The following is a 15,994-nucleotide window of genomic DNA, read 5'->3' as shown; positions in this document are numbered from 1 at the left end:
CAAAACAATATTAATTTATTTTAAAATACCCCATAAATCAACCCTACATATATTTAATTTTATTTATATTTTCTTAAGAGAGGTTCCTTAAGGAGTCGACCAATGATAGAAGCAAAAATATTTGGAAAAAATTGCGAGCAATCATGATTAATCGGCAATCGAGAAGCTCCAGAAAAATCGCATCAAATTGGTCAAATGTTTTTCAATGATCTTTTGCTAATAAATTAGCAAACAAATGTGGGATTAATCAAGAAAAAATCATGGATTGTCACAAAAACCTAAATGGTGTGAAAATGTGTAAAAATGTCGCATGAAAAGGTGTAAAATTTGTCTGCTGTGATTTTTATAAATGTTGCACCTAAGGTAGCAAGTTAATGACATCACTGGTTTGTTTGCTCGATAACATCAGTGTTTTTGCTCGATGACAAAGAGATTAGATAATCAGTCAACTTCGAGTTTGAAGAGCTAGCTCGAGGTCGAAGTTCAAACCCTTAAATGCAGTGCCAAGTTTTTATTTTTATTTTTTTCAATTTTTGAAATTAAAAGTTTGTATGTTTACAATTTTTTATTTTTTTTGATAAAAGTGGATAGAACCACTGAACTATATTAAATTTTAAAAGTTTTTTTTGTATGTTTACAATTTTGTTTCGTTTGTTTATTATTATTTTTTTCAAAATTTAATTTATATATATTTTACATAAATTTTTACAAAATAATTACATACAAAAATTTCACAAATTTTACAAATATTTATATAAAATTTGTTAATTTCATAAATTTTACAAATATTTATATAAAATTTTAACAAATTTTATAAAAATTGTTCATATTCATGTCTAGCGATATGACAAAGGTGCGGAACTTGACGTATCCACAAAATTATTCTTCTACTCCATGTTACTGTTACAGAAACTTATTTAAAAGAAAGCAGGAAAGCACACTGTAAAAAGGAAACACATTCAAATCATTTTTACACTATCAAAATTTGAAATTGATATGATGAAATGAATGTATCTGTCTTTCATGCTGGAAATTAAGAAAAAAATTAACATCTTTTGTGCTCTCTGACAATGAAAGGACAGTCCACACCAGAATTCATTCCTCGTCACACATGTAAAATATCCATATACAAACACATATTAGCGATTGCTGCTTATGTACGTTATGCATTCAATGTTCGATCCATATTATTTTCTGCCATTCGCTGTTATACCTGCATATTCATATAATGCTTTTTTTCCTTCAATCTTATGAGACATGTAGTGTCTAATAAAATCTTCATGTATAAATTTCTTGAACAAGCAAGGATGATTTTCGTCAATCAGTTCCAGTGCAGGACTGATCTCTGCATCAAATCCTGGACTGTAAAAAATGGCAATAGATAGTCTGGCATTCTCTTTGCTTGTTACTGCTCTATGCTCGATGCTTCTGTATCTTCCATTTGACATCACCTGCATTAACATTGCAGGCCGGGGAGTTACAGGTCAAAAAGTTCCAATTATTCTGATGACTTTCATTTCCTTAGTTAGATTTCTGACTTAGCTTTATAATACTTTCTCCTTGAACTAGATTTGAGTTACCCATAGTACTGGTAAAGTATATATGTACAAGTGAACTTTCAATGCAACATATGATTCATTTTGCACTTAGATGAAGCCCAATGGGTTATGTCTGATTATGTAATACAACATAATGGGTTTATTGTGTTACATCCTTTCAAATCTCATATAGTGTTACATCCATGTAATTTAAATCTATTCAAATCTTTTATTGAAATACAGTTTTTCTCAACCAACCTAAATTTCTATTGTATTGATCAACGGTACTGTTTATTTTGGCAATGAATTGCTGGGTTTGTATAAATGGAGGGAGAAGAAGAATCATATCACGCAACTCTCCTCACAATTCAAGCCGTTACATACCAAATATATCTAATACTGGAGCTAAAACCAATTAAGTTTACAAACTATATGCATTAGTTTGAAATTAAATTTGGAACATAGATTTACCTCTAAGAAGAAGCCAATGTTAACTACTAGAGCATAAGGAATTGGTTGAATAGCCACCCATTTATCATCCTTTCGGATGTGCAATCCTTCAACTTCGTCATCCTGCAACAATAGTGTGATGCCAGATCCATCTGCATGTGGGCTGAGGCCTAGAACATGATTTGGTTTTGGACATGGTGGATAGTAATTCATCCGCATCTTTCGATAGGTGTTTCCAAATGAATGCTCAAAGTAATCAGTTTTTAGATGTAAAGTTTCTGCAATTAAACTCAGCAGCTGCACAGCAAGACTTTTAATCTCTTTGTTGTATTCATCCACAATATGCCTACAAGTTCCACAAAAGAAAGAAATTTCATAACATACTATTAGTGTGATTTATATGAAATACCAGGGTATTTCTTTATATTGATAAGCACTTGATATTTTTTTTTAAATAAAGCGTTACAAAAAACTATTAGACGTAAAAATGCTAGGTTTTAATATTTGATTTTGATGCCTGTGGATTAAAACAGTACTTTTCCCGGGACTTATTTGTAATGTATCTGTTTCCAAAATTCTGGAATACTGTTCAACTCTATGGAGGGCCATCTGTTGTGGTTGTTAATCGTAATCGAGTATAAACAAGAAACAACATCATATTTTTCAAGAAAATAAATTAGTCATATTGTTATGAATCAAACTATTAGCAATATAAAGGTGACAACTACAAGTATTGCTATAAGTGGAGGCAACCACATGAAATTGCAATGCAATAATGGAAAAACAAAGCGATGCATTCAACATCTTGCTGATAGGGCTAATATGTGGTAGAATGCACATACAAGTATTGTCAGTCACATTTCAAGAGAATCTGAATTTTGTGTTCTGTTGATTACATTTTTAAGAGATTTTTTTATCAAGCTTTGGTTGTTCAGGGGATTAGTCAATTTTGAGTGTTTAATATTTTTAGGTCTAGAAGTGTATTCTTAGTATGATCACACATCATAATTAGAAAATGTCGGTCAACTTTATATGTTTAACACTTTTAAATCTGAAAATGTTAGTTTAATGTGTGTGATTTAAACCGTTCTGAAGATTAGTACCCGAATGACCTTAGATGATGTAAGAGAAAAGAACAACCTCCTCTGCTTCAAACACCCAATCACAAAAACACAAAACTCACAGACACTCTACATTCTAAACAAGACCTAGATTGCAAAATACAAGCTCTCAAAACAAAGCAATTCTAAATTTCATTACAAACACATAGGATCATAGTTATCTTCTACAAGCTGCTGTTCACTTGCTTGTATGCTCAATTTTCTGTTTGACCTCTTTCACAAGTCTATCTTCTGTTGCCAGAAGTGACCACGCTGGTAGGGACTATCACTACGCATCGGCCCAAATAAGTGAAGAAACTGCACACTTATTTAATAAGGGAAGAAAGTGGAGGAAGGCGTGGGAGTATGGGGAAGAAATACAGAGGCGAAAAGAAGAGCATTCATTGCAGACACTATCAGCAAAATTTCAATTAAAAGCATGGTGCAAAGACAAAGTTGGGGGAGGAAGGGAGGAGGGGCTACGATAGAGAGGAGGCAGCCAAACTAGCACAGAGGAATGCGTAAGAGAAAAAGTTGTGTGCTGAAAATCCATTCTGCGATAGAGAAGAGGCAGCCAAACTGGCTCAGAGGAATGTGTTAAGAGAAAAAGTTTGAGTTGAAAAGCCATTAAAAGACATTTGCAGTTTGTAATGTGTGTTTATTTTGGCATTTGATTGGAATTTAATTATGAAATGATGCAAGCTACGTGTGTGAACAGAGAGTCTTTGTTTAGACTAAATGTTTTGAGTTTGAAATTGTTGTTTATAGCATTTGACTGCAATTGTTGCTGTCTCTTCTGGTCATAGTTTTTTATATACATGATCATCAGAGAGTTATCATGAAATACATCTCTAATTTATGTCCTAGATACATGGTGAGAAGGAAGATATGACAGGAAACCTAATTTATGTGATGGATTTAATATAAACATCTAAAAAACTAAAATTAATATAATATCTCTAGATAGAATCATTTATAAAATATGTATACCAGTTAAGTACTATTTTCAATTTCCCATGTAACTCATCTATTGCCAATACACATTGTGATTGAATTTTGAAGCAAGAAAGGGCATGACATACCTGAAATCAGCCGGCACAGCTGGCCACAAACTCAAATTCCTACTCCGTGGAGGACTTATTATTAAACCCAACAAATCGCCCCAATCCAGCTTTTGTTCCTCTGACACAACAAAGATCTGCCCATAGCCCTGAAAATCTCTAAGTGCACATTTCTGTTTCTCCTCTAATGGAAGATGGAAAAACTCCTTCCCGACTCTCTTTATATCATCCATCAGAGAGTGAGGGATGTCATGATTTACAACCTGTAAAATAAACAAGATACCCATTAGTAGTAACACAAGATAGAAGCCTATTGGATTCATGGGCATTGAGGAAATTGTATCAAAACATATACCCATTTCTAGTAATTAGCCTATTTGATTACTATACATTAAGGAAATCGAATTAAAAAGACACCCATTAGTAATAATATAAGATACATGCATACTTGATTAGTGGGTATGTTCAGTAAATTATCCTCATATACCTGAAAGAAACCCCATTCTTCACAAGCCTTGGCAATTTTACAAATCTCTTCTTTCCTGTGAAATCCTCCTTGGGAGAGATTGGTCATGTCAATCACTGGGATGCTCAACTGACCAGGAAGTTTTGTTAGTGTTCCGGGTCTCTCTTCCTCTGATCTCATGTACCTTTCTGGTACAGTTTGGGGTTGTTCTCTTGCAATCTCTTGCACATTGAAAGTTTTAAGGGGAGGATTGCCCCAGTTGGGCATGCTCGAAACTTTGAGAGCTGAATCCATTTCTTATGCTCTGGCCTAACAATGGATCAAATTTAAACAGAATGATCGCATTTGCTCATAAAGAAAGTATTGGAATATGAGTAGATTTATTTTGCTTCTTTCTCCATTTCAATCGGGCCCCGAGACTAGTATGATGAAGAATACGTGTTCAATGGAAGTGGCGAACGAGTTATGTGGCATAAATCTCCCCGTCTGTTTGTGAAGACGATCATCCTTACTCTTGTCGTCAGACTACTTTTATATTGAAAATATGGCGTGTGAAAATAGGCTAGTGGAGTTTGATTGGTTTAAAAAAGAAAGGAAGAAAGATTCTTTCATAGTTCATAATGTCTTCTGAATATGGATTCAATAATTGAGGTTTGAAATATTATAATTTATGGATAAAATATAATTTTTTAATTGTTTTAATAAAAGTATCAATAGATATATAGTAAAGTATCTAATAAAAATATTAATAGATATATTGTAAAGTGTCATTTATATTTAATTGAATGGTATATATTAATGGGACATGTATTTTTAATACTTAAACACACACACAGATATAATTGTTAAAGGTTTATAGTCTAATTAGTGAGGATGATGTTACATTCTTTTGCTTATGTCATCCATCAAGGTTCAAACCCTGAGAAACACAAGTGAGCCAAGTTCGACTCCTAGATGATTTTGACAAATGAGATCCCATTGCTTGTGGTTATTTAGTCAAAGGAGGACTTTTGTTTCAGATGTATGCTTACTCATTATGTTATAAGTTCACAATTTTTTTATTTTATTTTTTATATAAATAAGTTCTACCAGTATGGGGGTAGCTCCCTATATTGCTACAAAAATCTTACATAAGATACAGGACAATTGCCTGTTTACATAACCATCATTACATTTAGTTCAATCCTTTGTAAATAAACTCTAATGCCCTTCCAATAGTACTGAATAGAAATTAAGGGTCATGATGTAAACTTCCCCCATGAAGTATCTAGATAAATTCCCTGATCAATTACCCAACTTTTCTCTAGTAAGTAATTGGTAGGTCACAAATTTTTTGCAACATGTACAAGTTCTTATCCTAAACCAAATAGAATTTTGTTCTTCAATAAAAACATATTCTCTACCTATCATAATTATATATCATTAGTTTTAGCAAGTAAAATTTCTTCTCTTCCAGATAATGTTCAATTAACTCTTTTAAAAAAAATCTAATAATGAGATATTGAATCTTGAAGTACTTGCTTATACAAGACTCACCATTTGGTGCACAAAATCAAATTTTATACATATATAAATATGAAATTTAAATATTAACGGGGTTTTGACTGTGCACGCTCCCAAAACACAGCCTGATGCTGCTAATGGCGGCGACGTTAAAAGCATTGACATTGGCAGAGCTTAGAATATGAGAATCGGACTGTGTGAGAGTTTTATGTTTCGGATTTGGGTATTATTATGAGAGTGTGAGACTGCTTTCATGCCAGCTCTGTTACCTTACTGAGTTTTTCCCTGAAAATCTGATGTAATTATTGCTTTAATTTCTGTATCCAATTTGAAAAAAAATTAATATCATAAAAAAAAAAAGATAAAAGAGTTTCTTTTGTTCACATTACATGGTAGTAACGAAGCTTTAAATTTAAGAAAATTTAAAATTAATGGGTAATTATTTTTAAATTACTTATGAGGAGGTTGACTAAAAGTCTTCCAAGATATAATGGGTAATTATTATTATTATTATTTTAATGGTTAATTAGGAATGCAATGAGAGAGATAAATATGTGAAGAGGAAAAGATGTTAAAAGTGGAACGGAGAACTAGAGAGATAATAAGATATATAAAACAAGGGATGTGATGAGAGAGATAATAAGATATATAAAACAAGGGAAGTACATAAGGAATGTAATAAGAGAGATACAGAATAAAGAAGGAAAGATGTTAAAAGTGGATATGGAGAACTAGAGAGATAATGAGAGAGGGGGAGATAGGAGAGAGAGAAAGGTAAAGATATAGAAGGGATATTTAAAGAGAAGAGAGAGGTAGGTAGTTATATACATAGAGGAGGAGAGAGAAAGATAGATAGGGGAGGGATGGAGTGAATAAGTGATAGATGTAGATAATGAGATATAGATAGAAAGGGAGATCAAAGATTCGAAGAAAGAAATAGAAGAGATAGAGGGGGCAAGAGTGAGATGAATGTATAACTAGAGAAATTATTATTATTTTGTTTAAATATGAATCAATGGTTACATTGAATTTTTTCTCATCTAACATTTGCATGTGTGATTAAACACTTAAACCCTTAACTCTAAAATACTAATTATGTCAATGACACATGTTTTATCTAAAATTCTTATAATTAAATGGTACTAATATATGTCTTCATTAAAATATCTATATTAGTATTATAATGATACACATTTTTCCTAAATTTTCTATAATTGTAAGATAATGATATATAGATTCTCTAAATTCAGTATAATTTCATTAGCAATCACACCATGACACATGACCCAAACTATTAATAATTTGTATATATTTAGCCAACAAGCTACGCAGACAATTTTATGGGTTATAGCTATTTTGGTTCTAAAACGGTACTTTCATGTTATGCAGACAGTAGAAGAAGAGCACCAATAGTTGAGCATGTACCAATTGTTGTGAGGGTTGTTGATACCTTTTGTTTTGAAAATTGAACAAATAAAACCTATTGTTTGAAACATAAAATATCAATTTTTGTTAGGAAATGTACCAATAGTTGTTAGGAAATGTACTAATATTGTAAAAAGTAACCAATCAAGTGATGTCGTATCAGCTGCACAACAAGAGGAGAGGACCCAGTAGTTGTGCACCCTAATTTCGTGCTTCTCAAAATCCTATGTGAAAATTTCAAATCACTCCGAATTTTTTACAACAACTTACTTGGCAAGTCCCCTGCTTATAACTAAGGTTTCAAGGCCACACCATCAAATACTTGTGTAGCTGATGTGGCATCACATGAAAATCTTGGTTACTTTTCACAACAAATGGTATATTTCATTCAATAAGTGGTACTTATCATACAACTATTGGTGCAATGTTGTACAAAAATTGGACATTAAATCAACAAGTATGAGGGTATTAAATCAACAACTTCTATCACAAGAATTGGAATGCGCTCAACTACTGGGTCCTTTCCCCTATTAGGGCCTCTTTTGCATGCTTATTGGTCTCACTTTTTTTTTGGGCTTTTTTGGACACCCTGGCAAAAAGCATGCTGATGTGGCACCATACTTGATGATGTGGTGCTGAAAGCTTAGTTATAAGAAGGGATTTGTCAAGTAAGCTATTGTAAAAAATTGAGAGTGATTTGAAATTTCCACGTAAGATTTTGAGAAGCGCAAAGTTAGGGTGCTCAACTACTAATGTTCTTCCCTAACAACATCCATTTTTATGAAGTCTCACATCAGTCAATTTGTTTGACCATCTACTCTGTCCGTGTACCATGTGACCGCTCTTTAACTAAATGACTTCTACGCAGTTTGATGTCATCCCATGTTCCAAAGCTCCCATTGTTGTCATTTCCTTTATCTTTGTCTTAGCTCCATGTGACCTTTTTGTCTTTGATGGGGATTTAAAGTTGATCAAAACTTGGACAGACTGCCTGTTTAAGTTTTGTACCTAATGACAATGCTCCAAAACAAAGTGGCCATTGTGAATATGCTTCAACCCTTGAGGATTGCAAGTTGTGTTTATAACTTTGAAGTTCTAAACTCATGTTGTCTTGTGCTATCATGTTTAATACTTCTTTTCCATGCCCTCTGTCTCTAAGTTTGATTTTCTAGCTAGCCTCTTAGTTAGCCTAGCATGTAAGTAATAAGTGTTATTGAATGTACTCAACTTCAGTCCTATGGAGCAAGTGAATTCTAATTAACAAAGAGTTGATAGTAGCAAATCATATTTATAAATTAATTATTTATTGATTGGTTATTAGTATTACTATCATAAATCTGTCAAGACCTGTAATGGCATCTTAGTTTTATCCAGTGTAGGGTCAGGACAACATTATTTGAAACATCAAGTATTATGAAGGCTCAATCATGAGTAAACTTATTACGCATGGTGTACAGCAAACATAAAATTCTGGCTTGTAAGAAGTTCTCAAGTCCCCAAAGTGGCGTACAATATGGATTTGTTGTCTTTATACCCATTTTTGGTATTTCTTATACCAATTGTCTTTTCATTCAATTTTGGCGCAGATTTTGGAAGATCTATCGATCACTTGTACTATTTTATAGAAGGTTGTTAACATATCTACATTTGTTCTTTCTTTTAAAAAATTGAACTAAATGCACAACTTAATTATTTTTATTACATTTACTTATGTGTTTGGTAAGCACTCGTCTCTGCTTGGTCGCTAATCCCATGATGTTTAGATCCTAAAATGACCCTAAAATGTCTTTATTTGCTGGAATATGTTGCTTGTCCACTGTCATAGAGACTGGATGTTTCAAAATGTCGAAATATTAGTTCTATTAGAATAATCAGGAACGACTTTAATCACACACACTAAGCTTATACTTTTAAGTTTAAAAGTGTTAAATATTAGAATTGACTGACAATTCCTAGATTTAATATGTTGCTTAATGTATGTTGTCACACTAAATTTAATGATCAATTTCTTCATATAATGCAGATTACAAGTGATCTTGCAAACTCCCAAGATGATCAATTTCTTTGTATGGACCAATAAAAAGAAGGAAAAATGAATTTTTAAATTCATTTAAAATAAAAATTAAACATAGACTATAGAAATTTTGTCCAACAATTTTAATTCTTTGCAATAATTGGTTAAACTAATGGAAAATTAAAATTGAATGAATTCAAAAGTTTATTCACCTTGGTAGGAACTAGATATAAATCTTGAAATTTTATGTATTTTGTATGTATTCTGTCATTAGTAAAATTATTAATCACTCTTGAGAAATCTTGAATATTATTGTAATGACATTTAAAAGGGTTTATAGTTGAAAAATACTACAAGTATGACCTCATAAAATTGAATGAATGCAATAATATTTGCCTTGACAGGAACTAATAAGATAGGGATATTAATCTTGAAATTTTATGTATTTTGTATGTGTTCTTTCATTAGCAAAATTAATGATCACATTTTAGAAATCTTAATTATTATTGTAATAGCATTTAAAAGGGTATTTATAGTTGGCAAACACTACAAGTATGGTCATAAGAGTTATTAAATGAAAATTAGAAATGTACATCTACCTTTCTTATGGGTTAAAAGATGTATTTGTTACATCTATTTTGAGTGTATCAGAGTTTAGTTTTGGGGACATTAGATTTTTGTCAAGATCACGGTTTTCTTAGTTGTTGATTGGTTAAATTATTTGTTTCCTTATCTTTTTATAAACAGGATCCATAGAATGAGGGTGCTATGTATTTCTTTATTATTTTGAACTATTTTTATGTTATCAAAATATTTTTAAATTAAGAAGTTGGGTGAATTATATTATATAATAATATTTTTATCACTACAAGGTTAAAGATATTTTAGGTCGAGGAATATTTAATATGAATTTCAACATAATTTTTCATATTACATGAACAATTAATCACATACTACTTTAACGAGTTAGTTGGAATTATCTACTTTTTATTTATATTTTAACATTTATCTTGTTTCTTAACTCTTGATATTAGAGCATCATTTTTTACTACAAAGAGGTGAGGGGTGACTTTCTTCGAAGTGCTATAATGAGAATATGTAATTTAGTAGTTCTCTACACTTATGTAGTTGAAGCTATACAATAATCTTTATATAGTGACTGGAAATTTCAATCGTGTAAACACAAATTATTAAAGTTAAAAATAGAAGATTAATAAAAGAAAGGGATCAATGGAAAGTTGTAAAGCAAACTTAGAGAAATAGACTCTCATTATCTATAACTTGTAGATCCACATTTTAGAAATGATATTCCTTATGGATCAAACACTTTGAAAATAAGTGAAAATTCATTATGAATATATGTCTATTGGTATTGAATATTTATTTAATCAAATGTAACTATTCATTATGGTTATCTATTTGGCAATGGGTATCTTTTGTGAGAAAAAATGTGTGTACCATGATTATAGGCTATGGCCTTTTAAGGAAGGTAGATATTTTTAAGATTTCTTTAAGGTATTTTGTATTTTTAGTGTTAAAATTTATATTTTATGAATTAGGGTTTTTATATTTGGATTTAGGGTCTTGGGATAAGTTTTACAATGTGTTTGATATCTTTTGGTTCTTTTAATATGACAAACTATGAAAATGAAAAGCCTAAACTATATGTATCCACTTATGTCTTATAAATAAATTCAAATTTAGTGATAAAACATAGATATAGTTTAAATAAGAATTGAACATTGTACCCAAGCTACTAATCTAAGAACCTAAAATTTGAGATCATAAACCTTGAACCTTGAAAGTTAAAAACCTAAAACCTAAATGTTCCATACTAGACCTTGACTCATAAAACCTTAAATTTTGAATAATAAAAGTTCACACATAAACCTAAACTTTAAACCCTAACTTTAAACATTAAACTCAAGTTATTGGCCCAAGTAAACTCTAAACAATAATTTTTTTTATTGATCATTATATACAACTAACTAAATATAAATGCTAAATAATAAGTAGTGAACATAGATCAATAATTAATATTTATTCTTAATGTATTGAAAGATAAACTAAGAAGGGGCTTACCTATAAACCTTAACGTGCCTTTAAGTCTAAAATCTTAAATGCCAAGTTTTATTCTTGACCACTAAAAAATTAACATTAGAACTATTGCTATACGCAAGTTTAGTTGAATGTGAATGCAATGATGCGCATTAAATCATAAATCCAAAATTCTAGATGTTCTTATTAGATTTTTAATTGAATATTTAATTTTCTAATTTGAATATATTATTTTTTTCTTGAAAAATGAATAAAGTTACAATAAGAAGACAACCACTAGACTATCAATTGAGATAACATAGCCACAAGACAACAAAAACTATAAGATAGAGCTAAATATAGATATTACAAACACAACATGGTAGTTTAAATAGTAACAACATACAAACCATATAGAATGCTAGAATCTACATTCTTCTCTAGTGATTGATATGTTGTGCAAATTTGGGAACATGTTTATAAAGGTAGAAGGATTCAGTGATATGAGTTTCAAGTGAATTGGTGCTTTGTAGTGCAATATCTTTTGTGTTGAAGTGTCACAAATGGGTAAGTACACCAAGATAAGGGGGCACAAAGGAGTCTTAAGATGCCACTTTCTTCTTCTTCATTTTTTTTTCATTTTTTTCTGAAATCAACAAAGTCTAAACTTCAATGAGAAAATGAAGTTACACTAAAACCATGAAGATGAAACAAGAACAAGAGTTATAGTGCTCTAATTTTACTTTCTAAACTACTAATTTGTTTTGAAAACGGTGGAGATTAAGGGTTTCAAAAAGGTGGAGCACACAAAGTGGTCCTTTTTTTTAGAAAAAACATTACAGAACACTTGGTGTGCTCCCCCTAAAATGTTAACATTTCTTTGCAATTTTAAAAATTGCTCCAGTAAGAAATTAGGTAACTCCATGTAGTTTATACCAAAAAATTTCAACTATTTTTTTAATGAATATATACATTTTAACTAATTTTCGAAGTGGACAAATCCTGAAATATAAAAATTTGAGTATGCTCCCCTCTAAAATTTGTGAGAACTAATTGAAAATCAATTATTTTTCAAAAAATACAATATGTTGGTTATTGACAAAAAAATGACACACTAAGAAAAGAAATTCAAGATGAAAACCTTGACTTGATCAAAATGTGAAAAAATTATATGGTTGGGTAGCTAAGAGAGATCTCAATGTCATCATGGTGTTTGTTTGTGTTTGCATTAAAACATGTGAAAACTTAATAGATAACAACACAACCAAAAATGTGAGATTTTTTCTATTTTTTGAAAAAAACACATTTCAGGCCCGAATTGGCTGTCCAAGCCTTTGAGCTAGATGCCCAAGGAAAATCCAAGTCAAAGGCTTGGTTTTTTCATAGGTAAACACTTTGACACTCTTCAAATTCAAAAAATGTATTTTTTTTAGTTTGGCAAGTGCTAAATCTATTGCATTAACAATTCTTTGTCTCTCTCTCTCTCTCTTCCTCTCTCTATAAATGCCTATGCAATATATACATAAAATATAACATTTAAGTATGTCTTTTTTATTTCTTATACTTAAAGTTATATGTTATGTATATATTGGTAGGTTGTTTGAGCATGGTTTCAGATCTGTAAGAGTTATAATGTAGATTCTATCTCTTAGAATATCATATAAATTTCAAACTTGGTCAATTTTCAGTAACCAACAAGTGCCCATCAACATTCTCTCTCTCTCTCTCTCTCTCTCTCTCTCTCACACACACACACACACACACACACACACACAACACGTATCTTCCCCCCCTCCCTCTATCTCACTTGATTTATCTATCTCTAGAAGGAAAGAGGGAGGGAGACAGACAAGGATAGAGATTGGGGTAAGAAGGCAACATAAAGAAGGAGAGACCAAAATATGGGAGATGTAGAGAGGTGAAGGAGAGAGAGAGAAAGAGGGGTAAAGAGATAGGGAAAGAGATGCAAAGGGATGTAAAGAACTAGAGAGGGTAGAGATATAAAGATGAGATACCTAGAGCTTGGGGAGAAAGAGGCAAGAGACCTAGGGAGAAAGATAGAGGTGAGAGAGATAGAGGGGGAGAGAGGTGGGTAATGATACATGGAGGGAGAGGTAGAGAGGTAAGTATAGAGGGAAGGAGAGACCTAGGGATGGGGAGAGATAGAGGGTATGAGGTAGAGGTAGTGATTGACAGAATGGAGAGAGAGGGGAGTGAAACAATAAGAGAGGGAGAGAGAACAAGAGAGATGAAAAGAGGAAGTGATAGAGATGGAGGTAAGAAGGGAAGGTGAGGTACAAAGGGAGAGAAGGTGGGACAAACCTAGACAAATAGAGGTAGTGAGCGAGCGAAGGGGAGTTGTGTAAAGAGAGGAACCATATAGTAGAGAGTGAAGGGTAGGAAAGAGAGGTAAAGAGGTATTGTTAGATCTTGGGGGAGAGAAGAGAGAGTGAGATAGAGATGTATAAATGGGACATATGAAGAGCGATAAAGAGATCTATAGGTCTATATTTTGGGGGAGATAAAGATAGTGACATAGAGAGAGTGAGAGAATGCTGATAGGAACATATTGATTACTAATATTTTACTGTCTGAAATTTAATGCTGATAGGAGCATACTGATTACTAAAATTTGACTAAGTCTAAAATTTTAAATGATCTTATAAAAAATACAATCTACATTATAAATCCTAGATATATGAAACCACTCTAAAAAATCCTACTAATATAACGTAAAGTATAAGAAAGATGTTCATTGATAATATTATTTGGCTAGAACCAAATTTGGCGCTTGCCAAATGAAAATGTACCTTCAAAAGTGAATTTCTATTTGGGTAATGCCAAATAGGTTTGACATGACCAAATCTTAGGATTGGCATGCCAAACCTATTGGCACCTGTCAACTACATGGAATTGACTACAATATGTGCATTTATAACTTTAATGCACGATTCAATCCTCAAATGATAAGATTTGCAAATGTAGAAAGATAGAAAGCTTCAAAACTAATTATAAACTCCCAAATATGATTCAAATACTAAAAATGAAGCCCCCCAAATGATAGAAATTCTATGAGTGCCAATATGTCCACATAAAAAGCCATTATGAGATATTTGTAAAAAATGAATAAAATGTGCGTAGGGATGAACCTAGAAAAAGTGCATGAATATATCAAAAGAGATCCTTAAATTAACTTTATAATTCTACAAGACTTATAAATTTAATTTAATAAATAGATAAAAGCTTATGAGCTCAAAAGTCTAAATTAGATATATAACTTTAGATAGAAAAGAAATACACTAGCAACAAAATTAGATAATGAGACATACTGCTATAAATTTGTTAAACTAGCTTTCCAATTATATATCGTTTGTACAAAAATATAGTATTTGAACCAAAAGATATAAAATTTTGAAAAAATCTACCCAATTAGGGCTTCAAAGGAAAAAGGTGCGCCCCTTAGAAATTAGTGCCCAATCATTGACTTGACCAAGGGTCTAGACTAGGGTTGTTGCCCATGGAGGTTGTACCATCAACTAGGGATGAGTAGTGGTACCATCAACTAGGGATGACTATTTTAGTAAGCATAAAAATGGCCATGTTAACAACTCATCCTCATAAATACTGTCTACACATGATACTAAATATGATCTCAAATACGTGTTTGTATCACCTTTTTCATCATACATTTCAAATTGAGGCGTCACAAAAATTTTAGGTACTGAATAAGTCCCAATGTCAAAATATAGAGGTGTATTCCTAGTATTTCAAAATTTATTACTATCTTGCCCATTTTGTCTTATATCCACTTTTTTTCCTACTTGATTTATCTTGTGAAGTAGTGCATCTAGGGTGGTAGAAGAGAGAGTGATATATGAGGCTTAGTTACTAACATGGTGTGTATGCGTATGTTTTAAGAAGTATTTTGTTGAATGAATTAGTAAATTAGGATAAAGGAATAACATATTCAAGGTTCCCAAGGGTATTAAGATATCAAATATGGAAATGACTTGGGTAAGTGGGGTAGTGGTAGGTACAATAGTGGTAGGAAGAATAGACATGAAGGTGTGGTACATCATTTTGTCGATGTAAATCCCAAGAGTGGTATGGATAATAGGTAAGCCATATTGGGGCTTGATAAAGTGGAGAAAATATAAGTACTAAATGAAAAGAAATAAGTGGTGGTGGAAGTGTTAACGGTAAAGGATGGACTTGCAATATTTGGAAGTGTGCATATAAGTAGATGCACTACTCAAAATAGATGAAGCAATTTTAGCACAACAACTTGTAAGATCTCTAATATATGTCTTGTTAATGAACATATTGTGAGTCATATTAGCTACTTTGTAAAGAATTTTTATATTATCCAAACTAGTAAGTCCAAGTATAAAATCTTGTTT

At 31.7% G+C, this 15,994-nt stretch overlaps 1 protein-coding gene across 1 annotated transcript; it reads right to left on the bottom strand.

Moving 5' to 3' along the window:
- Positions 1-997: 997 nt before the first annotated feature.
- On the bottom strand, positions 998-4,945 carry LOC131875651 (protein SRG1-like). The gene is made up of 4 exons (XM_059220256.1): positions 4,637-4,945; positions 4,171-4,412; positions 2,010-2,334; positions 998-1,451 (listed from the first exon to the last, which is right to left on the bottom strand). Exons 1-4 carry the CDS (start codon positions 4,907-4,909, stop codon positions 1,188-1,190), a joined length of 1,104 nt encoding a protein of 367 aa, XP_059076239.1. The 5' UTR covers positions 4,910-4,945; the 3' UTR covers positions 998-1,187.
- Positions 4,946-15,994: the final 11,049 nt, after the last annotated feature.

This window comes from Cryptomeria japonica, chromosome 5, assembly GCF_030272615.1.
Source record: "Cryptomeria japonica chromosome 5, Sugi_1.0, whole genome shotgun sequence".
Lineage (NCBI taxonomy): Eukaryota > Viridiplantae > Streptophyta > Pinopsida > Cupressales > Cupressaceae > Cryptomeria > Cryptomeria japonica.
The sequence above is the reverse complement of the archived record's forward strand: the minus strand, read 5'-3'. Positions and strand labels throughout refer to the sequence as shown.